General features: G+C 40.9%; 1 protein-coding gene across 2 annotated transcripts in view; it reads right to left on the reverse strand.

The window, feature by feature from the left end:
* Positions 1–264: 264 nt before the first annotated feature.
* LOC102200231 (netrin receptor UNC5D-like) overlaps positions 265–27,780 on the reverse strand; it is a 183,036-nt gene continuing 155,520 nt past the window's right edge. Inside the window, exons 10-18 of one of the 2 annotated variants that reach the window (XM_005720158.1) lie at positions 23,905–24,054; positions 22,795–23,013; positions 21,923–22,007; positions 14,534–14,705; positions 11,511–11,741; positions 7,317–7,466; positions 5,912–6,076; positions 5,502–5,680; positions 265–3,372 (exon numbers count right to left, since the gene is read on the reverse strand). In XM_005720158.1, coding sequence (XP_005720215.1) covers positions 3,174–3,372; positions 5,502–5,680; positions 5,912–6,076; positions 7,317–7,466; positions 11,511–11,741; positions 14,534–14,705; positions 21,923–22,007; positions 22,795–23,013; positions 23,905–24,054 — 1,550 coding nt within the window. In that variant the 3' untranslated portion in view covers positions 265–3,173. The remainder of the gene's footprint in view (positions 3,373–5,501; positions 5,681–5,911; positions 6,077–7,316; positions 7,467–11,510; positions 11,742–14,533; positions 14,706–21,922; positions 22,008–22,794; positions 23,014–23,904; positions 24,055–27,780) is intronic. The other variant, XM_005720159.1, reaches the window with a different exon arrangement.

The raw sequence follows: 27,780 nt of genomic DNA on the forward strand, positions 1-27,780 counted from the left end.
TCCTCATTCAGCAGATATGCAGGTAATAGATGTCAACAGCATTACAAAGACATGAAAAATACATTACGATCTGCCTTTAGTCAGCACCATGCTGACTAAAGGCAGATCGTAATGTTATTTTGCTTTTCACACTTTTTATAAACTGGGAATGGGGGAATCTGAATGGGAAAACTGAACAGACAGGAACGGACACTTTACACTCTTCAGAAGACACATCCGAGAGTAAAATATAGATATATAAATATATATCTTTACTGTGCTGTGAGCTGTGTTTTTAAATGCTATGTTTAGATCCTGACTAAACGTAAGAGGTCTGACTCAGCATGCGACTACTAAGAGGGCATCTGTCAATAAATTTCCTGCAGTCATGACTGCATTCCAAACTTTGGTCAGCAACTTTTTAGCTAATAGTGGAGAATCAGTCCAACTTATTCTGTGCTGTTCTTTGATGCAGACAGACAGAAAAACAAGGTTTGGATATGTTTGCTAACCGTGTACAGGTTTGCATTATTTTCAGTGAGCAGTCGTGGGTAACTGAAAACAGATTCCCAGCAGTTATTGAATGAACTGCATGTCTTTGTGCTATTTCCACGATGGCACGAATCAATAAGAAATACATTTTTTAGTATGAAGCCAGCATGAGCACTTCAATCTGCATCTTTTTCTGCCAGCTTGACCACAAAGTTGGGAGGCTAAATAGAAGAACTGTTCCACATGTTGAGAAATTCACTAGATTGCACACTAGTTTGTCTGTGGAAGGATACAGCCAACGTGGATCAATAGCAGACCATGACAACTGGATGGTTGTCAACTTTACCCCCTCCCAGCAGGGGGCTTTCGGCTCAAATCACTTCCCAAACACCCTATACATATTTGGAAGGATAGATGCATAGTAGTAGGCATTTTCTCTTGGTGCCAAAGTGGATAAGTAAAATCACCACACAGTAGGAAAGCTGACTGTGAGCGTACAGTATTCTCAACACGTTTTCGTGTGTTTTTGCAATATTTGACTAGGCGCATGCTAGCTAAAACTAGCTGCACAAGCTGAAATGATCTCAATTTAGTTTCAGGACCTGACCTGACCTGACCTCCATAGGCCTGTGGGTTCAGTGTCCTCCTTAGTCATCCTGGTTACCACAAATGCGTTTTTCATTACCAAATTGGATGAATTAGTTGAGCAGTTGAAGTATAATTGTGGAATTCAGCTGAGGGGACACAGCGACTTTACTAGGTAAGCCTGGACTCCCAGAACCTAATGTTGATGCTGGCTACAGCTAGCAATAAACTTAGCCTTTAGCTTAAAGATACATGGTGAAGCGATGGCATATAGTCCTGCATGTAATCTAATGTTTTTATAATCAAATTTTACAGGTAGGTACTTGAGATTTAGAGGTACCTTTGGGCACATGCTGTTACTCCTATGCAAGCCTTGCTATTTCTCTCCATTTTCAGCTGTAATGCTAAGCTAAGCAACTACCGGCTGTAGTGTCAAATTTTCAACATTCTTGGCAAACTATGTGCGATGGCTGAATTTCTCAAAATGCCAAAGTATGCATCAAAGTAAGAAAGAAAGCAGTGCTCTTTCAACATGCTGCTTTTTAAAATGTTTAAACCATGTCAAACTTTGTGGAGTGCCGTGGAGCACAGGGTCTTACTGAGCAGACGAACTCTGCTGAAAGTCTTCATTAAGAATTTAAATCCATCAAGAGTTTTAGGCATTTAAAAATATTTGAGCCTTTCAAGGGGGGTTACTAATTTAGGCAAATTTGATGGGTTAGAACCAAGAGACTGTCAGATATTTCTCTTCAGATGGAGTTCAAACAGCTGCATGATGCAACACCAAAATGGCAATGATCTGCTGTCCAAACTCAAATAGTGCATATGTATATATTTTACACCTTTCTGAAACTCTGCTTAATCTCTTATCTGAGTTTTTGAACATGGACTGATTTCTACCACTGTGCAGCATGTGGGCTGTCTGGCCTTTCAGAATTAAATTCATTAAGCACATGAAAAGAGAGTGCCAACGCAGAGTTCAACACAAAGTCACTTTATTAAGTTGAGGGGGCAGCTGGAGCAACCGAATGTGGGAGCTTCCTGATCAGGATATCTTTTTTTTATCTTCTTTTTCAAGTGGATGCTGCCTCTGCTTGGGAAGATCAGACAGGAGTAGAGGGAGTAAGAGATGGCAAAGTGTCTCTGAATAACCATTTCCTGGTATTTGATCATCTCCATGCTCCAGAAATCTTTTTTGTTTTCGTTTTACACACTTCTGTCCCCACTGTCTGCCTGCTATGAGGTCACTCACAGTAAAACGTAATTTTCCTCCAAATTAAGAAGAGAGACACTCAGGGATGGACCTCTGGCTGCATTGCTATATGAGGCACAGATCAGTGGTGGGTGAGTTACCCTCCTCTGCTGTCGGTGCTTTGACAGTGGACTCTGTCTGTTGAGCTGAAAAAAGTGTGTAAAATGACTCTCAAAGGCATTTAAAAAGTAATTTCTCATAAATCTTCATCTCCTTAGCATGTGGACTCCAGGTCCCTTTATATACTGATCACTGTGGAATAAGATGTTCTGACAAAATAAAGAGCCAATATTCATTTTTTCTTTGTGTTTTTAAAAAGCTTCAGCAGAAATATGTGCAGAAAAGAAAAAAAAAGCATGAGGTGTCAGTGACATAAAGAAAATATGGCATTACACTAAACATTTTAACAGCCCAGATGACTGTTTGAGGGCAAGTACCGGCACATCCAATCCTGGGAGGTCACGGCACCAACCTGATTGGCAGCTTCCTTAAAACACACTTTGTCTTCTTTTCACAGGCTTCTGTAATCCTTCAACACAGGGTATCAAATTGGTCTTCAGAAGTATCAGAAGTTGACATTTCTCAATGAAAGATGAATGTGTGTGTGTTTGTGTGTCAATTTGATATGCCTTTCCAAAGTTTCTTGGTGCCTCCTAATAACACATCTCTTGGTCATTTCCTGATTTCCTTCTGCCTCTATGGTTCATTTGGTTTAACAGAGGTGTTCCTTTAGTAACAGTCAATAATTAAGTTGCCCTGCTGGCCTCTGTGCATCTCCTCCACCTCACTGTAGGTTAGCTACTACACCTGAACATAAATGTTCATGCAGTAAAGGTTCATCATTTTCATCTGATGTACAGCCACTCTACGCCAGTTTTGTGAATTCAGAGTCCCGTTCCTCTTTGCTGCAGCTCAGAGAGACCGCCTTAGGGGAATGAACCTTGCTGATTTCTTCCAGGGCACTGGCCAGAGAGTCCAGGTCCCCAGAATCCGGGTGCTGGGCTTCCCATAGAGTCAGAATCACTGATGACGGGCTCTCCTGACATGCAAAGTAGCACAAGTTCCTGCAGAACAGGAAAAATCGAACATTATAATATTGACGATGGATAACAACCAAGTGAAATAGTAATGAGGCGATCACTTTGCAGTTATTATGCCAAAGATGCCAATGCAAATCACTGAGGTAATTTTTCTTGTTCTAAGTACATATTTTTTTAAAAAGGCACGATGAACAAAAGATGAGACTAAAAAGAGGAGTCAAAGCTGCAGGAGCTGGGATATCCTGAGCTTTGTGCCTGAAATTGGTACAGGGATTTGAATATTCAGTCTAATCTTTCAATAGACCCTTCTTGCCTTCGAAATGGCAAATTCCTTTAAGCTTGTGTTATTTACAATTGAACATATCAAACATATCAAGTGTTCAAACTGTGCATTTTACCATCCATTGATCCATCCATCCAAGTCAGGGGCTGGCACATCTGAAAAGGCACCATCAGTGCTAAAAGGTATGTACAGCTTTTAGAGGAAAATATGCTCCCGTCTAGGTTACAACCTTTTCAGAAAAGGTCGTGCATACTGCATCTATACATCACAACTTTGTAGCCTGCTTGCATTTCAGACCTTTCACCAACTGAAAATATTTGGATTTGATAACTATTATAAATCCTCTATCAGACAAGAACAGATATTTAGATAGATATTTACAGACTGTTAAAAGAAGAGGGGATGCTACAAAGTGGTAAACATGGCCCTGTCCACACTTTTTTGTCAAAGTGAGTCAAAATGAGTCAATATTTGTCTTAAAATGGCACATTTCATATGTTTTCTATGTTCCACTTTTAATAACACGGGCTTAAGAGAATCATTGCATTCTGTTTTGATTCATATGGGTTTGTACGATCCTTTAGGGGTCGCTACAGCAGATCATCTGCCTCCATCTCATCCTATTTCTAGCATCCTCTTTTGCCACACAAACCCTCTGCGTGTCTCCTTCAACAACTCCATGAATCTTCCTCTTCAAGTCCAGCCTGGCAGCTCCATATTTACCATCCTTGGATAAATATAACTCGTATTTTTTAAACAATGGTAACAATCAATAAAAAAATAATACAACACACCAGTAGAACAATAAAATTAAGCCACACTTTGTTGTGTGGTTTATGAGAAAACAGGTTTTAAATTCAATCTCCACCTATTTTCTTCCTCTGATGTTGTTACACCACCTCTCCAAGAGAGTGCACTGTTTCATTACAATGGGATTTCATTTGTTGCCTTCTCCCTGTCTTTGCCAATCTACTTCCCACCTCTGTATGCTGATGTTCCCACACACTCAGAGAAATAATTACAAAAATCAGCTTAACTAGGTAGAGACATTCCCATTAGATGCTTCCTGGTGTGTTTGGCTGGGTAGAAAAAGCTCAAAAATCCTTTTCCCCATTTCTCAGTCACAGGTGTTTGTTTTCAGACTCAGCTGAAGCGAAATTCCATAATCACACAGTTTCCCGTCATAGCTTCTTAGTGAACTTTTTCCCTCTCATGTGTCTCCAACTGGCAAGACGGAGAGTGTACTCACTGTCAGTACTCTCTTCCTCAAGTACTTGATGGAGCTGGGTGCACAGATCTAAAGTCTTCGTGGCTATAAGCACTTGATTATTGACTTCTCCTTTGAAGCACAAATAGAGATCACCCCATCAACAAACAACTGAAATCCTGCACAGCCTACGCAAATAACTGACCTGGCACAACCTCTCGAGAGGCTGGAGGACGGAGCACATGCAGAGATGCTGCTAATGAGAAGTGCTAACATGAACACATTTTCTTGCCAGAGGCTGGCCTGTCAGCAGTCAGAGACCTTTCTTCAGATTTCTACAAAACACTGCATCTCTTCTCTACAGTATTCTGGCTGTGCCTAACATTTCTCCCTTTCTCTGCATGTGTTTTACGATCTATAATGAAACTGGCGGTGTGGCATGTTATTGAAGGCTGGAGAAGATAATTTCTGACGTGGTGTCTAAATTTCAGATTTAAACAAAAGTCTTCACAGTGGGAACAGTGTTTACATTATGGAACATTTTCCATTTTCTTCCTCGGACCTAAAGAAAACATACCTGCTCTTTTATTTGACTCAGCAGTATGTAAATGGCAGCTGAGGCACGAGAATGAAATGCAGCATTCAGAGTGTTAAAACTCAGACCTGTCTATGTGGAGCTTTTGAGCCAGGAGCTGCCAGTCCTTCCCGTTGGCATTTGCGGTGTCAAAGGTGGTGCTGATCCGCTGACGGATGGACAGGGGGATTTTAAAGGCCCTTGACCCTGTCTGGGAGGTGATGGTACAGTCCGACTGCGTGAAAAAGGGAACCACTCCCTTTTCATTCTAGTAGCAAGACAAAAAGTAAGAGATGTCAGGGTCATTTGATGCAAAAAGTTTCCCCTCCTCAACGTGAAGACAAGGACAAGGACTTTGCAATCTATAGATGAAAAGCTCCCTGAGAGGCTCATTAAGCAAGCTCTTAAATCAAATCAAGAGTTATTCAGCGCAGTAAAAGAACCTATTAACAGGCCGCATGACTGCCCACACACCACGCCTTCTCTGAGTGCTACTCACCTCCACTACAGACGTGTAGACCTGTAGTATCTGCTCCTTGCCCGTGACCTGTCGGATGCTGATCTTGCAGGAGAGCTGAGACGAGGAGTGGCTGTATCGCTCCAAAGTGAAGGCACACTGCAGGGGATGCTGGTTACTGGCCCACACCTGAGAAAAGGAGAACTCCTGCGGAGCAAGGAGAGACGGGAGGGCGGACAGGACGAACATAATGATGAAAGGATTAGGCTGGTGGAGACAACACACTCATTAAATCCCCACTAAAGACATTTGTTATTTGAATCCTGCTTTGCCACCCGCTTTGCTGTTTACATGATTAATTAAGACTGAACGAGCGGCCTCTTTAGCCAATCGATGATGTTGCCTAATCAAGAAGTCTACCCATCAGAAGGAGCACCGGTGGGTGTTAGAGCCCTCAGGATGTAAATACATTCTGCTAACCACGTGTAAAGGCTACAATCATTAGTGCAAAAACTTAACTACTGCTTGAGAAAAAAATGCTTAAGTTACAAATGCACGAGCATTCTTAATAAAGCAACTAAATACCAAACTTACCTGAAAGTCCAGAGATGGTCAACATAACGACACTACTGACATCAAACACTTCATTAACTTATTTTTAATTTTCCACATTTTAATACTCCTAATACAAAACCCATACATGTAACTGCAACCTGTTGGATCAGGAGCTGTGCTGTGCTGATGGTATTAGGGCAGCTCGCACTACATTTCCTCCAAATAACTGAAAAAACTAAAAGTAACAGAGCTATGCAGTCTAAAAGGTCCATTTCACCTTCAATTACTAACTACTGTGTAACCCAGACAGTGGTGCAGTAAGAACAGGTCAAAAACACTGTTCTACAGATGAATCATCCTCTCTTCAGATCCATCAGACAGCGGGATAAACTCTTATAAAAGCCTCCTTTAGACAAGAGTAGTGTCTGAATGAAAGCCTGTCGTCGTCTTCCCTGCAGCACCCTCTCACAACGGCTCTTCCCTGAGAAATCCTAGTTAGTATACTTGGGGCATTATAACAGGCTAATTCTGCTAATAGGATGTCACTGGTGGGATAAACATCACGGGGGAGAGCAGAACATACAGCATGGAGACCCCAAGGAAGATAAGCATGATATGAGAGTGGGTGTGTGTGTGTATATGCCTTGCCTGGAAGTCATAATTAAGTTCGTAAGGGTGTGTGTGTGGGCGAGATAGCCAGCCATAGTGATCCCCTGCTGTGCCCTTGCTGCTGTCCTCTGGCTTTGATGTGACCAAATAAAAAAACAGGGAAGCTGATGAAGGTGCACAGCTTCCTTCATTGTGCATGACCGTGACAAACACTGAACATGCACACGCAGTTAACACATGTCCTGCTTTTGACTCGAAACGATAGAAAACAGGAAGTGCCTACCTGGCAGGTGGTGAAAGGCTTGATGCTCCAGAGCAACTGTGGGACATCCTGGATGGATACCTGGAGGCTGAAAGTGTTCGCCTTAAACAGCATCATTTTAGGCTCCTCCAGCAGCCGCCCGCCCCTGCTGCGCTCGCCCACTGCCACCTCCTGATAAGGAAAGGTGTGACATGTTTTTTTTTCCAGTGGTGGGGTACGGGTTAGCAAAGTACAGGAAAAAAGGTTGTTAAGTGTCAGTGTGTCAGGAAAAAGACATAAAGACAAAAGAGCACAGATTTGAAAACATGCACCAATGAATCAGAGCCAAAAGTTCAAGTTGAAAAAGGGAAGAATGAAAGAAACTGAGAACAGCTCAAACAATTAGTTGATTGAAATTAATCATCAGCTACATCAGCCTTAGTCTTTGTCTTTAACACTGAATTAAGTCCCTGTGGATTTTGAACTGTTGGTTGGAGAAAATGAACAATTTAAAGAAATTTGTGAATATTTTCTGACAATTATTGACCAAACAGCAATGGTCTGATGAAAGTAATACCCAGCATTAACAGTCAGATTTGAACTAGAACTTTTAAGCTATTTCCCCAAAACCAGTCTGAAAAATGTGACCAAACCTTATATTTATTTTTCAAATGGAAAAAAAAATGGAAGAAAAACTCTGTTTCCCCCCCCCCCTGCCAGACGGGCTTGCACTCTTTTAGAGCAACTGTGACCATGAATGTAAAAACATCATTTTTATGCTTTCAAAATGTGCCCAGACTGAGTGGGTACTAAAAATACTAAAAGCTCCCTCAAAGCAGAGAGAAAATTCACAATAACAATATTAATATGCAGAGTGACAGGAACTTACTGTGCTCCACAAAAAAAAGAGAGAGAGACTGCGTAGGTTCCCCATTTATTTAGGTGTGGATAGGTAAGTTAACAAATGAATGTCGAGGGAAATAACAGTGGGAATGTCTAGTGCATAGCCCTGAGACGCAATGACAGCCGCTGACATAACAAATGCTTTTCTAAGCTTTCAAAGCAACTGCCTTTAGCTGATGTTTGTTACAGCTGCTCTCTCTTCAATCTTCTTTCTCCAGGTAAAATGCCCAAAAGGGTTTCAATCTGGTGAGGTCTGAGTTGTCACTGATAAAAGCTTTGGTTTCACAGCCAGTGTGTTCGGTGGCCACAGTCTTGTGAGACTGGGAGAGCTCCTTTGTACGCAGCCAAACAAAATTTATCTTCCGATTTCCTCCTGCTGCTGCCGTCATCTGCTGCATCATCGATAAAGGCAAATGAGCCGCTTCCAGAGGCAGCCATGCTCTGACATGATCCGTGTTATATTGATGCGGTGAAATAGTTTGTCTTTCTCCATACTTTGGCTTTCCATCACTTTAGAAACAGTTAATTATTGATTGATTGATTTATTTTTGCAAGAGGCTCCTTGATGCTGCTTTCACAGTCTCCTCTGAGCAGATTGTGATGATGATGATTGTGCCACTGACCACTGTGTCGAGGTTTTCGTCCGCAATCGCTGTTTTTGTGGGCAACCTGTTTATTAAGTCCACCACAGCTTTCCTTTCCGTTTTTGTCTTAAGACCTTTCCACAATTGATCTATTGCATCTGCTGTACTCCTCAACATTTTTTTTGTTTTCTCTTGTTATAGTGTATATTTTTAAAAGTCATGGAGCATTTTCTGAGTGCTCACATTGATGTATGCCTCCCAGCATTCTTAACAGATAAAAAGACAGAGTAAAATGAAGGGTACACAGCTGCTGCCACCTTTTACGTGTTAGCGATGCATGTAGTTGGAAACATCCGGGGCAGCGACTCACAGCTGACTTTTGCACATATGAACAGAGAGACATTAGAATGGCTAATTGTATAAAATTACTAAAATATTCAGGAGCTTTCAGAGCCAGTCTCTGGAAATTTATTCGCCTAAAGCAGCAAAAGCAGCAAATTTCACTCTGTTGTTGAAGGGCTCTGTATGCGTGCATGTGCTGGCGTGTGCTCGACTTGCATGTTTGTGTTTACATCTTCTGTATCTTGGATTTGCAGGGAAGGGTGGGAAAAAGAGCACAATGCAAACGACACAGGCTGCCTTGAACCTGATCGATTCCTGCTTCAAGCTCACAGGGGAAATTATTTGTCGTATGGAGCACAAACAAAGGCAAAAAAAAAAGAACAAATGAACAAATAACCAAGTCTGACTGATGGAGAGGTGGAGTAAATTGGCTCGTGGCACCTACATCCAATTTCTCTTTGTTCACTTGGAATTCTGCCTCTGGGGTGGAGCCAAAAAATTCAAGCAGGCCGAGCGGCTAAGGGACAGCTCTCAGCACAACTTCAGAATAATTTAATTAAAACAGCAAAGAAACAATCATTGAAAAAGTCGTGTTTTAAACTGCAGCATCTTTTAACAAAGAGGTACATTTGTACTTTTGAGTCTGGCTTTCGCTGCGAGGAGAAAGGCAAACTTTTCATCACTCAAGAGCACACCAGTGAACTTGTGCACCATCTCAGACTGCGTCTGATTCTAAGACTCGTCACATGGAATGCAATACTGAAACACATTTAATTAACAGAGAGCAAATTAAATTACTTAAAGAAAGGGCAGAGACGCAACCTTGAAGCATCTGTTGTCTTTGTAATTAAAAGTCCCTCTTTGTCTCTTCAGGCATCTCCCAGCGGCTATGTTACAGAACATATCTTCAGTGGAGCACAAAAAAACTCTTCTAGACAAAACCACCAGCAACTTTCCAACTTTAAAAATGGCACCTTCTTTTAACTTACAATTAAAATACATTTAATCTCCAGACCTGATCCTGCACCATTAGAAGATTTGAATTTCATCAAAGGGGGAAGATTTTTATTAGTGGGACACCAGAAGGCTAGGCTCGTTAACTCTTTTTTTTTATGAAGGGTACTATGCTGTCATGTGTGATCATGCTATAAAGATTCAGGCATTTTATTTGTTTAAAAGGCAGTGAGAGTTAGAGGTTTTTTAAAAATCATCTTTTGGGCTTTTTCTGTTATTACATAGTACATTGAAGAGGAAGCAATAAAGAGAGAGGGAGCCACCGAGGGCTAACAGGTCAAAGTGGAACCCAGGCTACTGCATTAGCTTTGCAGCATATTTTACATCTTACATAATCTATTCAGACTTCATTATACATCATAATTCTAAGGAAATAATATTGGTCACCAGGCTAGCAGCATAACTCTGTGAATGTAGGTGTAGAGGTGAATTCTCTGCTCTTGAACTTTTCCTGTAGTACTACCACTAACTTTACAAGGGAAATACTTTGAATTTGTTACTTTAGTTATAACTCTGCAGGTCACCTTTAATCTGGTCAAAATTTTTGATTCTCCAACGCTCTGTTTAGCTAAATATTAGCATATTGCAATGATGACATCAGCCTTAAGCTAAATCACAGCCGCAGTGATGTTCAGCAGCCTTTATATGACTTCATGTGTACCACTGAGACAAGTTTGGCCATTTCAAACAAAACAGAGTTTGTCCTTCCTTTGTGTTTTCTTTTTTTTTGTGTGCTTCTCTTGATGTTGCATGAAGGGAAAATCATGAATCTATTTTGTTTTTGTGAAGTTAAGCAGTCTTTTTACCATTTGAATGCAGTTCAATGAGTATGTCAATGAATAAGTGAATACGTCACAGGTCAAAGCGACTTCAGTACGTACAACAGGAGGAAAATGAGTCAACCTTCAAAGGCACTTTCGCTTTTTTTTTTTTTTTTTTAGCAATAAGTGAAGGCATCACTGTTCATTTTTGATGTGGTTTAGGCTGCCTTCAGATCAGTAACACATTCAGCCCTTTACTAGGTGGAACTGTCACTTTCAGTTCAGAACAAAACTAGCCTGCACCTGCACAGGAGCTTAATAACTCAGCAGCAGGCTGTTTACATCAGACTTATTAGATTGTTTCTGTCACTTTCACAGTCTTTAAATAGACAAAGAAGACAAAAATGGAGCATACTGTGTGTCTTTGTGGAGCATCCAATGGCGCTCTCAGCCAATAGTTAGTGGTGCTCCACTGATAAAATCAACTGAGTAATCAAGTGGCAAATGTAAGTATGTGAGTATGCTAGTACGAGTTGAGGTTTATTGATAAAATTATTAATGTAGGAAACACCTACATTCATATAATGACCAGGTATATTCCTGATCTTCATCATTTCTCTCTTCCCTCTTACCTGAAATGCATGGGGTGTGTCGTCCACACAGTAAACCCTGAGGGTGAAGCCCAGAGAGTTGCTGGCATCCGGACTACCAAACACAGCCAGCCTCAGACGCTTGCCTGCCTCCTGATTCAGCGGCTCCCCCACCAGAGCGTAGCGACCTGGATGCTCCAACAGCACATGGCACTTCTGGGCCTCCAGCAGACAGTAACAGGAGGTGCTCTCCTCGTTTACAGACATCACTTCCTTTGGTGGTAGGGACATAAAAGGAGACAAATTTAGGTCCAGGATTAAATGTAATATGCTTTTTCTTACTTTGGTTATATTATGCATATATGCACACATGATCCGCTGCATTGGTGAATACTCACATTAAACACGGCCAGAGTTTCAAACACTGATACTTGCATATCTTCAAGTAAGCCCTGTGAGCCAAATGCTCTGGCTACAGAATGTTTGAACACTCCAAGTCAGACAGGTTTTTTTTTACTCTTGGCTCCGTATGATGTCAATGAGAGCAGATAGCTCTGGCTGTGAGTAGAAGCCTCACCCACCTGCTGCTCAAACCCTCTGTTTGCAAGGGGCAGTCAGTCGGAAAAAAGCTTGCTTAAAGGAAAAGTGGAGGGAGCTAAAACAGCTTGTTTCAGACAGAGGATTAACTGAGGGGCTGCAACGAGGCACAGTATAAGTTAAATAAGTTTATTTTAAGCTGTCAGTCATGCACAGGAACTCTAGTAGAGTCCAAGGATAAAAATATGGAGGTGTTAAGTATAACGACTTCAGTGGCTTAGTAGTTAATCATAAGAACACTGTAATATTGGAATTCTGTCATACTCGTGATTTTTGATGCATCCTGAGTGATACTGTTGTTGAAAACGGGTTTCAGGAGGTTGAAAAAATTCTAATGTGTCTGTCCAGTACAGTCTCCTTTTTATTTTTTCTCTCTGTTGGCAGGCACCTGCCTTCAGCGACGCATCTTTCGATAGCTTCATTTTGAACAATGTGTCTGCTGACAAATTAAATCTATATAAATGTCACAAGGCCTGAAAGGACCCGGCTGGTAGCGCGTCACAGACCCCCAAGGTCAAGCAAAGGTCTTAGTGGCTCCAGGGCATAGTGCTCTTAAATTACTCTCAGCCTTTCAGTAATGCATTTCACTTGTTAATATGAAGACACCACTTGACTCTGCATCACTGTGCTCAGCTGTGCTGCAATCATGCATGCTATATGTTCTTTAGTAGTGCTGACTGTAATGCACATAACTGCATTAAAAACCTGCTTTAAGTTTACAAACTAAAAGCTTAACCACATCCAGCCTGTATTGGCATGATTAAGGCAATAGTTTGTAAGCTGACTGCTTGGACATTATCTCATTGGCCACCATTTCCTGTAGAAAATAAAGACAAATAAAGACTTTGAATGGTCATGCAGTTAACCAACAATTCACGGGAGCCACTGATCAGCGTTTTTGCATTGCTGTTAGGCATTTTATTAAGACACTTTGCAGACAGTAACTTGGAATCTCTCCCTCGTACATAGACTTAAACAGGACCAGGAGCTGTGCAAAGCTGAATGACGGCCAAATGAATAATGACACATCTCACTAAACAGATGGGGATACAGTAACACTGACAAAACGGATTAGTGGGGCGCAGTTGTATCCAACGGCCAATTGCTACTCATCTTGTGCTCAATTCTCCCTAAATCACCTTTGGAACATAACTGTGACCCACAGGTCCCCTCTGCATATGGCCTGGCTGAGGCATATAAAGCAATGTAGGGTAATTTAGTGTCCCATAGCTTCCTAAATCTGCCCCATTAGCGCTGGAGCAGACATGAAGGATCTCCATGACATAGCTCATCCCCGCCAGGCAGCCAGGGAAAAATGATAGAGTCAAAATCTAGTGTACCAAAGTGCAGACTTTAATGGGAATGGCACTGAGAGGCAGACACAGTGAAATAGAAGCGGAGGTGGAAGAAGGAAAGAGAGAAAGAAAAAGTGGAAGAGGAACCTCCATCTCCCATTATATCACTAATTCCAGAGATTAGATTTTGAGTAAGCATCCTGTCTGAGATAAAGGCCTCATTATTTCTCAGTGACAGAGATGGTCCACAGCTTTACATTCAAAGAATCTCTCTGCCGTTCTGCCAGAGTCTACCTCCCCCTTTCTGTCTGTTGAGTCCTTACTCTTGTTTTCTCTCCTCTCTGCTGGCATATAGCTCCCACCAGTGATGGGTCTTTTGATAGCTTCCTTTTGAGAAATGCGTGTGCTGACAAATTACATCTGTGTAAATGTCACGCAGAGTGAAAGGACCCGGCTGGTAGAGAGTGACAGACCCCCAAGGTCAAGCAAACTCGGTGGCTCCGGGGTCGCTCTGCCTCAATGAGGTTCTTAGAGGTCTTTGATGAGGTTAGTTAAACATTAAAAAGATCTTAGATAAGATCTCAGATGTGTGTACTCTGCCAAGAAAACACAAGAAAATGAATAGAGGGTGTTTGGAGTGGAGGTGGATGTCTGAGTGTTCTTCTGTGGGTCTGTGAAGTAGCTCTATAGGGTGGAGTGGAAGGGCTTTTCAGAGGGGTTATTACACTGAAAGACCTAAATAAATGGGAAAAAAAATCCAAAAAGTAGCAATCACAAGAATAACACATTTAGAGCAGCAACGTCTTAAATCTTTTAAAAAGCACCTTTGCTGGTTTTTATCTGGTTTTGACCTCATGTTGAGGTATCTGTCTTACATCCAAAAGAAATGTCAGACCAAATGCAAATGACGCATGAGGTAGAGCTTGAAAGGCTAAATTTTATGCAGAATGACAAATCTAAGCTGGCAACCCTGAAATCAGCTCCTTGCCTGCATGACTACAGTTCAGGAAGAAAATTTTCATCAAAGTAGGTCGAAGCAGTTTATCTGATCCTATTGATATTCTGGGCACTAGCGGGAGATGTGTGCTTGTACTTGTTAGCGTTCTGCACTTGTGCCACAGGAGGAAATTCAAACATGTTAACTACAGGTGAAGGGTAACAGAATTTGCTCACCTCCCACTTGTTGTCTTGGATGTGTCTCTTTAGGCGGATGGTCCAATTATCAGCAGCAACTTCTGCACAATGGGCTATGGTCATGGCTATTGGATAGGAGAGGTCAAGGCCTGGTGGGCCGTATGTCACTGCAGGGCTCAAAAAGATCTCTGACCCATCGTCGGACACAGTACTGTAGAGGTAGAGAAACATATGATTAGAAAACATTTATGGTAAACTTCATGTTTGATCTGTGATCGTGTTAATGAAGCTGGATGGGTTCGTTACAAGTTTTTTAACAAAAACATGAATCACTGCTTCAACAAGCTTTCAGAGTGTGACCCTTGCCTATGAACAAAGTAAACTCAAATCCTTGGACACTCATAATGAATCAATTGCTGACTAGATGACACACAGACACACAGATAGAAGGAGATTAAAGCACCAAGACTAATGGACAGTGAGGCTGGGGAGGACAGGCTTTAGCACAGTGCGTGTAAGCTTTGTGGGTCGATGGAGCTTATGAAGCCTGCTCAGGCCAGTCCAGTGACAGATGAGCCAGGCCAAGCTGCTCTTGGCCAGGAGCCCAATCTTGGCTGGAAGCCCCGAAGACTGAGAGTAATCAATGGGACCACCATCAGTCATGCAGCTGCCCTGGGTGGACACCTCACATACACAGGACACGATATTGGTGCTGTTGTCACAGGCACAGCGTGGATATTTCTCAGGGTCATTAATACAGCTGCAGCGGGGAATGACCATGACAAGCCAACACAGATGCATTACTAATGTGTAAGGCGTGAATGGGGCACCACACATCTGTACAAATATGGAAAACACCAACACACACTGAAAGTACAATTTCTATGGACGGCGCCTCTCATGTAAACACATGAGCTACAATGGCCCTCGAGTGCAAAACACTATGTCAAAAAACAAAAACAAAAAACACAACAATGGAACAGAAAACACAAGATACAGTGGGGCAAAAAAGTATTTAGTCAGCCACCGATTGTGCAAGTTCCCCCACTTAAAATGATGACAGAGGTCAGTAATTTGCACCAGAGGTACACTTCAACTGTGAGAGACAGAATGTGAAAAAAAATCCATGAAATCCACATTGTAGGATTTGTAAAGAATTTATTCGGAAATTAGGGTGGAAAATAAGTATTTGGTCACCTCAAACAAGGAAAATCTCTGGCTCTCACAGACCTGTAACGTCTTCTGTAAGAAGCTTTTCTGTCCCCCACTCGTTACCTGTATGAATGGCACCTGTTTGAACTCATCATCTGTATAAAAGACACCTGAAGCCAGTGCATGTCCAGGCCCGTCTGAAGTTTGCCAGAGAGCACATGGATAATACAGCAGAGGATTGGGAGAATGTCATGTGGTCAGATGAAACCAAAGTAGAACTTTTTGGTATAAACTCAACTCGTTGTGTTTGGAGGAAGAAGAATACTGAGTTGCATCCCAAGAACACCATACCTACTGTGAAGCATGGGGGTGGAAACATCATGCTATGGGGCTGTTTTTCTGCCAAGGGGACAGGACGACTGATCCGTGTTAAGGACAGAATGAATGGGGCCATGTATCGTGAGATTTTGAGCCAAAACCTCCTTCCATCAGTGAGAACTTTGAAGATGAAACGAGGCTGGGTCTTCCAACATGACAATGATCCAAAACACACCGCCCGGGCAACAAAGGAGTGGCTCCGTAAGAAGCATTTGAAAGTCCTGGAGTGGCCTAGCCAGTCTCCAGACCTCAACCCCATAGAAAATCTGTGGCGGGAGTTGAAAGTCCGTGTTGCTCGGCGACAGCCCCAAAACATCACTGCTCCCGAGAAGATCTGCATGGAGGAATGGGCCAAAATACCAGCTACTGTGTGTGCAAACCTGGTAAAGACCTATAGTAAACGTTTGACCTCTGTTATTGCCAACAAAGGTTATGTTACAAAGTATTGAGTTGTATTTTTGTTATTGACCAAATACTTATTTTCCACCCTGATTTACGAATAAATTCTTTACAAATCCTACCATGTGGATTCATGGATTTTTTTTTTTCACATTCTGTCTCTCACAGTTGAAGTGTACCTCTGGTGCAAATTACTGACCTCTGTCATCATTTTAGGTGGGGGAACTTGCACAATCGGTGGCTGACTAAATACTTTTTTGCCCCACTGTACATGTGACAAAATATGGGTGCCTGTCAGTGTATACCCCTCAGTCTTGTAGTAGATGCATGTATGGTATACAGCTGAAACTCCTTTGTGATTCTCAGAAAAGCTAACCTCTGACCTTCACCTTGAGGTCATCTGGGATTTTTAGTAGCTGCATCTATGGAATGAATTTGAAAGTCTTTTGTCGCCTTGTTCTTGAGATATTCTCAGACTTGGGTGTCCACACAGCCCACCAGCCTGCCCGGTGACAATACCTACAATTTTTTGGCCAAAGGGTAAAAAATTTTTTCGTTTTTGAATGCTGTTGAATTTTGTCAATTCTTTTGTTGTTATTGTGTTTTGTGTATTGTGTGTAATGTAGTTTTCGATCTTAGCAGCAACCGACTCGTGTATAACTAAGCAAAAAGCTACGCCCAAACTATATTCTGATTGTGAGCAAATATTTTTACAAAGTCTTTTTTAGAAGCAGGTCTGGGCACTTGGCAGGCTTCTTGAGGTATTTATTATTATCTAAATTTGAAGTGTAAATCTACTTTCATGCATGTTTGCTTTTTTTTAAATTTTATTTTATTTTTTTTACACACCAGATGCCTTCCTGACACAACCCCAAGGGATCTCCTCCTGGGATCAAACCTGTGACTTTTTGCTTGTGAGGCAAATTTGTCAACGACTACACTAATATAAGTTGTCCCCCCAGACAGCATGTAAATGATCATGAATCATATCTGAGGCTTAATAAATTTTTGTTCCCACTCCCACTACCATCTCTACTGTCGTATAAATCTGCTACATTAATTCAGGATCCTCTGAGCGTCATGGCCCCCTCACACAGTGTCTCTGACTTTTAGGATGCAGCTCATAGTTTTGCTCACACAATCACAGTAAATGTCAGTGCAGCGTAGAAGAAAAAAACCCTCACTAGATATCATACAGTCAGTCTTGTTTCCCAGTAACCAGATTTTCTCAACACAAAATGCACTTTTAATTTTCAAAGGGTGCTCTTGATTGTAGCGCCTGACACAGAAGATGATGATGTAATGGCACTTCAGAAAACATCTATTACTTTTTTTTTTGGAACATTTAACTGGCAGCGGCATTGCACAGTTGAAGCTGACTTCTCATTTTTAAGTGTTAAGCGTATGCACTGTTAGCAAGTAAAGTTATAATGAGCATAATTTAAGCCACAGAAACAACAAGTAAATTTAGTTTTCACAGATTTAATTCAAAAAACAGCACCTGAATTTTTGTTTCTTTTTTAGTTTTCCAGCCCGTCCAGCAAATTACCTGTAAGATCAACCTTTTTAGGTGACGCATGGTGTAAGACGGTGTGTGTATGTGCCTGCATGCAGACAGGGTATGATGTGTGGTTGAGACTGTTCACCTCCTGTTATATTAACAGTTTTTGGTGCAGTGTGATGTGTGAAGCTTTTTTCAACCCTCTCCGTTATGCTGTTACCAATCAACACTAAAAAATTAAAGAGGTTATGATCTGGGGTCTAAAAATAAAATCACACATCGCAGTAGCACCTTGGCCTGCAGCTGCACTTTCGTGCTAATCAGCCCTTAGCTATGAGGAAACCAAGGTTACCTACTGCTGAGACTAATTATCTGGATTGCCTGCGAGCAAAGATTAAAGATGGTTATTTAGCAACTCTGATTGTTTATATGCGAACAAAGAAATATCATTCCATGATGATGGTTGTGTGTATTTTAACAGTGGAGCCTTGTCTCATACTCACTCTTCTTTTCCTGATTTTTTTTTTTTTTTTTGGTTTAAACAAAACAACATCCAGTGTAATGCATCTTTTTTTTTTCTCAGGTCACACTTGCAAATCATATTTTCACAATTCCTTGTTAGTGTTTGACAGTCTTTCTTTCAAGCTGTCACAGCCGCATGCCGTTTGACGGAATTGCAGAAACAGAAGTGTCCTCATTAGCTGGAATTTTAGCTAAAGGAGGCACTCTGTGGAAAATACAAGCAAGTTGTTATCGGATCATGCAGATTATTTTTGTTATAGTCAGAAAAAGTATTTGTGGTAAAAATCTAAAATTAAAGCTATGCAATGGCTGCATGTATACCTAGTGTGCAGTGCTAGTGCAGTTTTACAAAATGGTTTTTATGTTTTTTTCCACATCTACTATAATATTTCTCACTATAAAACCATCAGATGTTAAAGGTAGGAAACCAAGTGAAAAGTCACAGGATAAGGAAAAGGATCTTAAAGTTTTATAGAAGAATATATAACAAAAGGCACTGCTGGAAGGAAGCAGGAAACTCCACGTTGAAGATTAGAAGAAGCAGGAACAAAGGTAAGTAACACAGTGATGTGACAAAAACACACAGACAAAATGCACAACATGAGAAAAGTGGTAACAAAGCACAGGTGAACTCAAGTAGGCACTAATGAGGGCAGAAAGAGATCTAAGGGAGGATGTGAAAATAATAAACCTAATGATGAAAAATTAAATGAAAATTAAATACAAGGATGTAATTTAGGCTAACAAACAAGATGAAGCAGAGAAAGAAAGGAAAAAGGAAAAAACCAGAGAAAAGTCAACCAGAATGTCCGTGTGTAGTAGCTCATCCAGCTCATCATCCATCGCAGTTCATAGGTTACTGCACTAAAAAAATGACAAATATGTCATGTCTGTGTGAAGGTAGGCAGGAATGGTGGAAAAGTAAAATAAAAATAAACAGCTTTATTGCAGGTTGCTGACCAAACAGAAGACTAACTATACTGGGGGGAAAATAGACTAACTATACTGGGGGGAAAATAAACTAACAGGGAGGTAAACCAGGTAACAGAACACACCGCAACCTGAAGGTGAGCAGACGTTAATGACACAACAGACAGCAAAGGAAAACACAGGGCTTATATACACTGGGGCGTAATCAGGGAATGGGAAACAGGAGGGAGACACAGCTGGGAGAAATTAGACTAACGAGACAGGGGAGAAGTAAAACTGAACACACTGACATCAGACTGGGACTATCAAAATCAAACAGGAAACACGAAACAAATCACAAAGACGCATACTTGACACTGAGAGGCAGACTGAAAGAATACAACACATGGAACCCAGAGACGACAGAGACTTAAAGAAGAATTAACATCAAACTGAACTCATGACCAGAACCCAACTGAAACCTAAAATAAAAATAAGCAAAACAGCACATCTCAAGAATCAGAACATAAATCATAATCTAGAAAAACACCACAATATAAGAAACAGAAAATGCTGGGTCAAAATGACCCAGAACCGTGACAAAATATGACTCAGACCTCCACACAATCTTAGGCCTTCGATAAAAACCCTGTAGGTGACCATGGTTTGAAAGTTAGCCAGACTTGGACAATGACATCTTGCCAAGGCATCAAGTTCATCAGGATGTAAAATTAAGGTAACAACGGAAGCCATGACAAAGACTTCAAGATTTAAGGTAATGTGAATCTCCTTTAATATTTTGTACAATGTAAGTGTATTAATGCCAGAAAATGTAAAACTTAAAAAATTACTTATTTTTCTGACTCCCACTCTGATTAGAACGGTTTTCATCAGCTTTACCATAATTACTCATTGTCAGAGTCAGTGTGAAAAATAAAAAGGTTAAAATCCTAAAATCCACATTTCCATCATGCATTAAAAATAGTAATGCATGATGGAAATGTGGATTTTAGGAAAGAAGGAAGAGGGAAGGATCATTAGGGAGGTCTGAGGGTGAGTTTTGTAGGTCGGGCTGTAGGTTGTAGATACGCACTGGTAGATCGACTCAACCAAAAACAAGTGCCAATCAAATTTTAAAGTTTGCGTAGTCTGATGTAACTGACACCAGAGCAATAACTGCCTGCCTTGTAAATATGCTTGAAACTTTTGCAAGATGCAGAGTATCAGGTGCATTTTGTCCTTGGACAACTCACTGTCCCCTGCTGAGCTGAAGAAGATCACACACAAAACAACCTCGTGAAGCCCAGAGGATGGATGGCAGCTCTCGCGAACACATGAAACTGAGCCCCAGCTGATCGATTCCTATTCTTTGCAGAGGAAAGCATCGTCTTATGTAGATGGCTAAGGTTTGAATGGGGAGAAAGCATCCAATTTCTCCCCTGGACTCTGTGGCTGTCAGAAGATAGGCTTTGAGTGACAGCTCAGTGGTGCACGGCTCCTGCAGCTTCTTAAGCGGCAGCCAGAGAAGTAAACAGCATCGGGCTTATCAGAGCAAAGCAGGAGCTTGGAGGGCAACAGTCTGGCTGAATTGGGGAGACTTAAGGCGGGGGAGTGTGCAACCAGTCTGCTAACTGAGCTCTGTGCCACAACCTATATGTGACCTTTGATATGCTCCCTCTCCCACGTGACCCCAGGCACTAAATGGGTGGGTGGAAGTAAGGTGAAAAGACAGCTGATATTTAGATGTCACTTATGATTCCCCCTTGGACGTAGAAATCCAATTTCATCGAGAATCACTGGTGGTTAGCGGTGTGGTTGGGGTGACAGCTAGCTAGCAGGGCTTCACGCAGTCATACTGACATGTTGATACTGTCTGCTGTGAATCAAGAACATGTCCAAACACTGACATCTGGTTGTCAGATAGCATCCAAAGCTCTGCTGCATGGAATCCAAAGGTATTACAGCCCTTTTGCACCGAGTTATTATCTAGCAAGCCCTTTTTTTCCCTCAAGTGATAGCTTTGCGAGAAATAAGAAAGTTACAGAAATAGATTTCTGCTTGCAGGTAATAGTCACCCAAATTCTGACACATGCCCATGACTCTATCTCTGTCTGCCTTATCAATATAACCCATCATCATGACTTCACTAAGTTCATCACTCTAACCAGTCAAAATGGAGAGAGATATTGTCACAGTTACGTATGCAAACACAAAACGGTCTACTAGAGTCACGGAGCGTATCTTCTTCTGCTATGACAGTTGCTTAAGGCAGTAATGCAATCTGTCTACAGCTGCCAATGTATTTTGTGACACACCATGTCCTCCCCTGTAGTGTCTGTGAGATAAGCAAGGACCGCATGCCGTGTGAGAACATGTGCATGTGCATGTGTACACTACATGTCACAGCGTAGCCTTCATAAGAAAGGTTTTGTGTTTGTGGCGCTCATTCGGCAAAGGGAGGAGGAGGAGACGAGGTGGCAGGATGAGGGATGAGGAATGTGTTGTTGAAGGATTAAAAGAGAGCAGACTAGGAAGCATACAGCACCACCTCAGTGAGAGTCCCTCACCTGCTGTCCTCCTGGTTGATGCTCATGTACATCTCCCAGGTAGTGTCTTCTGCAATCCCCCCGTGAGGCACCAGCAGGCTGATACCTGCAGAGAAGGAGGCATGCTGATCAACAAACAAGCAGACATGCACACTTATGACACACACCTGCTCAGCTGTCAGGTCTGTTTAGTGAAGGTGACAGCCAGAGGGGTGACGGGCCCCAGAAAAAGGTCGCCAGAGCAAGTCCCCTTGTGATTCGATGCTGGCAGCGATCTCTTATTCACAAGCATGCACAGAAGCAGGCATCACAGACATCCTTTCCTCTTAAACACAAAGACATATGCATAACATTCTACTGTATCATAAACAATTACTGCCAATCTAGCAGTACATAAAGCCCCTCAGGGGACACAATGATGAATGTAGGCCACGAGAAAGAGCTGCCTGCATAATGCAATAGACTGAGCAGCACATTAAATACACTTGTTTATATTTCTTCAGCACGCATTAGGTGCTTTAAAATGTTCCTAAAATGCTTTAAAAAAGTAATTTATTTGAGGAAAGAGTTTAGTATTTTTTGTGATCAAAAACATTTTCCATACTTTGCAGGGTAGGGACCGATTGGCTAAAAATGCTAGTGCTTTTTATCTTCATCATTTTGTAAATAATATTTCCATAATCATGTTGCCTACTCAGTATGTGACTTTTTTCCTCATTTTTGCTACCGATCAACTCTGACAAGGTTAAACAACTTAAAAAGTGCAAATGAGAACAACTTGTTTTTATAGTTTCTATCCTCTGTGAATGCTAGCTGAATTTGGAGGAACTGAAGTCGACACATGCTCTTCAGCAGGAAGATATTGAATGATAATTGCCTCATCGTACACTCACCTGTGTTGGGTACCACGAGCCTGCCTCCAGCATGGCCAAACACTGCAGTTGCTCTGTGCAGAGGCAAGCGGGGAGTCAGAGAGACGTGTGGACTGAAAAGGTTTTTGCCTCTTCTGCCCAGTGTTGTCCCCACTGCAACCCCTCTATAGTCTGGAGCCAGTCCCCTTGGAAATGTCTGAGGGTGGGACATGACGTGGTACTCTGCCCTTTCCGTCACCCCTGAGGATACAGTGAAAGCTCTGTGACATTAGAATTTGTGTAGCTTTAACACATTTTTTCAGGTCCAACAGTCAAACATCCAACAGTAGGAAAACAGCCCTTTAAAGCTTTTTAAAAGCTTGCTCTTGACTGCAAAACCAATCACTCTGAAACTGTTTACTAAACCCCTGCTCTAAACAGTAACTGTCCAGCCAAAGCTTAGTGAAAACCCAACTAACAAGTCTCAAGAACCCTGTCACTGTCAAGCTTTTTGCCTCAAGGTAAAAAGTGTATGCCTGGGGCTGTAGTAATTGCAACACTCTGCACTTAAATGAGTTCGGGGGGTGGAGTCTTTCATTTATCCGGAACAAACCCATAAAGACAAAAGCAATGGGGTTTAAATTGTGTGTCTATCTGCTGTAATGTAAGCTGGCACAGTCTTCTGATCATCATTAGCAAATTCTGATAGTATGTAGGCAGCCAAATGGAGATATGACTTTAATAAGAATATTTTTCTTTATAAAATCACACTAAGTACAATAAAAAGGCTCTTGTTTTTCGACATTTCTGACAATGACTGTATTGGACTAAGCATCTACTTTTTTATACACTGTCTAAGTTAAGGACCAATTATTTCAAAGATCACCTTAATTTTGAATGCTAATCATGCCACCAAGGGAATAAAAGGCAGCAACCAGCACTAACAAACAACAACATGAAGTGTTGAATGTCTAGTTCGTGATGCACTGAAAATTGACTTTCCTAGAGACTGCCTTAGGAAAAAACAGATCCAAAGTAAGATTATCTGCCCTAGTGCATCCACAGAGCCGTTCACTTCTCTGTGAGACTTGCCCTTTCAAAAGTAACTGAGTACCACAGACATGGACTTTCATAAGAGTTCTGTTTTCTAACCTTTAACCTTAAGATCAGGCAACGGGTCAAGGAGTGAGCGCTCAGCCATTAGCTCCTTGTCAATGGAGTCCTGAAAACACATGGGGCTGGTGTAGGTACGTGACACTGTCAGATCAGGTTGCATGGATGAATTAATAAGCAGAGGATTTGCTGAAACACACACAGAGAAAAAGCAAATGAATGTCAGCAATTACACATGAGAGCCCACATCATCAATAAAAAAACAAAACAACCTGAAGAGTATGTCATCACAAATATGTTTTCTCTGTCCGTGGCTGTTGCTGTAATACAATGAAAAAAAGACATATATCTTAGTGTGACTCACTTAGAAGTGACACTGTTATTGATTTTTTCTATTCATTTTCTACTGATAACCCAATTTACAGCTAGCTCCATAGATTTGTGGACAACACCTCAGTGAATTTTGAATCAAACAATTAAGATGTGACTGAAGTGCAGACTGTGAGCTTCAATTGAAGAATCAACTGTTTAGTTAAGTAATTACAATGATTTTTTTTTAAATACATATACTCCATTTTGAAAGGCTAAAGTAATTAGACCAAAGTAATTAGATAACTGACTGACAAACCAGGTCAAGTAAGACATGTCCCCTCAGTTTTTCCAAGACAAATTATGCAGATAATCATCTTAATTATGCAGAAGATGATTTCAAATGCTGAAATTATGTTTGGAACTTTCCAGATGAGGCCCCTAAAAGACTTTGATGTTATTTAAGGTTGTCATTAGGTTGAAAAAAAAAAAACAATAAAAGAGAAGGATAACATTTTTTTGTGGAATATTATTAAACACAGCAAAAGGCCTCAAAAAACACGGAAAACATTTAATGCGGATCGTAGAATTCTTTCTATGTTTAAGAAAAACATTGAACCAAATCACGAATATTATCAAGAATATTATAGAGGAACCAGGCATCATTGTCCAGTTAAACCAGTTAAAACCACTGGTTCACTCAAGAACAGGAAGGCCAAAATAAAGCCAAAATTAACTTGCACAAGAATGATGGGATTAGTAAAGTTTGGAAAAGGAAAGCAAGAGCTGGATGCAATTATGAAATGGGCACGTATACACATGCTTTAAAGCTACTGAAGACAAAACTGAAGTCAGAGAGACCACAAACAAGCAGCAAGTAAATAACTTATTCAGAAATTGTTAAATCTGCCCCTAAAAAACACCCACCGTATTCTAATAGTTAGACTAAAACTGAAACCGATGGAATCTAAGCTAAAACTAAACTGACAACACTGATCTGACTCTACAATCTAACTGAAAAAAAGAATAAATAACAGAGATGTTCTCACACTGGTTACTTTTCAGTGCTGTATATAAACCAACTGATTAACACACATCACAGTTATATGGTACTGTGTAATATACCTGTATGTCCCAATATTTGGGATAAAGGAAGTATGTCTTATTCTTCTTATGTCTATATAAGACATTAGAATATATTAGATACTTTAATAGCAATAACTGCTGCATCAAACAAAGCAGCATTTTTGATCAATACACGAGCAACAACAATAATACGATTTATCGGCTGTGTTAATGAGTTTAAATAAAGGCCTGTGTGAGAAGAATTTCTGTGGACATTTGAATCAGTCAGTGTGACAAGTGATCCAGCTGTGCAGCATGTTGCTGATGTAACTAACGCTGCTTAAAACTGACTCTAAAAGTACGGATTTCTCATATGACAGCTATGGCTCCTTCATTCTCACATCTTCTCTTCGCATCTCTCTCTCTCTCAGATCCTCGCTGGGAGGAACTGAGAAGAGATGAAAGTAAAGAAAGGCGTGCAGAGACAATGCCATAATGAACAGCACCCATTGACAGCTGCTTCCAGCAAGCATTAAATAAGACCTGAAGACACTGAGTACACAGTGTGTGTATCTCCTGATGAGCAAAGTACTGTAAATTGGCCAATAATTTTAATGGGTGAGCTGTTATTACAGTTACTCATAATGAAAAACGTGACTGCGAAAAAGTATTGAAATGAAATGATCGTGATGAAATGATAACTGCAGCAGCATACAGCGGGGCGCAACGTGCAAGGAGGGGAGGACATGCAGAATGTTATGGAGGCTTGGCTGTTTTAGCGCCTCTAACACAGTGAACAGGGACCAAGATTAAAGCTTTCCCTGCCTCCTGCTGTGTTATCAAAATGAACTTTATTATGCCCTGCTGAGGGCTGCCGCTGTGGCGACCCATAATGCCAGCCTTGCAAAAATATGCCTCAATCTGCCGAGTAAAACAGCACGCTACGGCGCTCTGATGTTTCTTCGTTTAGTAACACGGGACCGCAAACGCTCCATTGTGGTGCTCAGCGAAAAAAAGAGATAGCGGTAATATATTACATTTTTAATTTTGCAGACGTGAATTATTAATTGTGGTTTTGTAATAAAATACAATACCAAAAACTGAGACATTATCTGATAACTTTTCAACTTCCTTTCAACTAACTTTTCAAGTTATGGTACTTAAGAGGAGGCCTGAGTAATAATAGATAAGAGTGAAATTATACATTTGTTTAGAGTGCACAATCTGCTTGTTACCATAAGTTTATTGCTTGCTGAATATGGATGTTTGCAATAAAGTAATAAATGCAATGCATGTTTTATAGGTTAAGCTGTAAATTATTGGACATTTATTGCACTACAGCACAGACAGAAAAAAAGCTTGAGATGGCTAAAGCAAACAAACAGATAAACTCAGTTCTGGCCCCTAAAGCGTGTTAATAATTAATGCATATATATCGTACAAATAAATGTATTCATATTTCATAAAGATGAATAAATACAGATACATAGAAAACTGTATGGCTTGCATAGATCTTTGGTGTTATTTACATAGAACCTCATTATGTAACTATTCTACTTGCTTTAGATGTAATTTTTTGCCTTTCTGTTGTTAGAATTTTGTCATAAAGCACTTTGCAGTATTTCTCTTACAAGGTGTACCAGAAACAACATTTTACATTATTTTTATTTATTACATTATTATTTATAATTAAATAATAAACTAATTCCTATTCCAGTTCATCACCATTGAACTTTTGGGGGTGTGTGTTCAGTTATAATAGCCAGCTAAAACGTTAGCAGCAGAGTAAAAAAGGAAATCAAGGGTCATCATCAATAGTTGTGTCCTAAGCAGCTCTAAAGATGAGGTAAATACAACCTGAGATAAGCAACAACTCATGACATATTACACAGTGTCATTATTCTAACATTATTAACAAAAATTAAACACCTTTTCTGCTCCTATAGGAATTACGAAGGTAAGGAACCACCCAGTGCTACTAATGAAAAGCATTTAATTGACTGACAATCAGGAAGGGTGATCTCCATAAAAGCAGCAGTTTTGGAAGTTTTCTGCTCTGCAGCTTTGAATCCCAGATTCATGCTTCTCCCAGCATGAATCTGGGAGAAAGATAAACAGTGAAAAAAGTGGAAAACAGACCACCCAACGACCAGAGCATGCAATGCTCATAGAAGCTACACAAAACCCAAGAGCTATGTCTAAGACTCCACGGGGCTCAGTTAACATATCAAATGTTAAAATACGTGACATTGTAATTGGCTTGTTTAGAAATGTTGCGAGGAGAAATCTTCTTCTCTAACTGGAGATATTTGACCAGAATATACAGTGCTATATTTGATAAAACCAAACACCGCAAAATAGCACAAATACCTCACACCAACTGTCAAGCACGATGGTGGAGGGTGGATGATTTGGGCTTGTTTTGCAGCCACATGGAACTTTGCAGTTTTTGAGTCAACTTTGAAGTCCTCTGCAAACTAAAGTATTCTGGCTGGCCCAGTCAAGGTCCAGACCTCAAACCAACTGAAATGCTGCAACAGG

This window comes from Pundamilia nyererei, unplaced genomic scaffold, assembly GCF_000239375.1.
Source record: "Pundamilia nyererei isolate P.nyererei 1_Seehausen unplaced genomic scaffold, PunNye1.0 scaffold00002, whole genome shotgun sequence".
Classification (NCBI taxonomy): Eukaryota; Metazoa; Chordata; class Actinopteri; order Cichliformes; family Cichlidae; genus Pundamilia; species Pundamilia nyererei.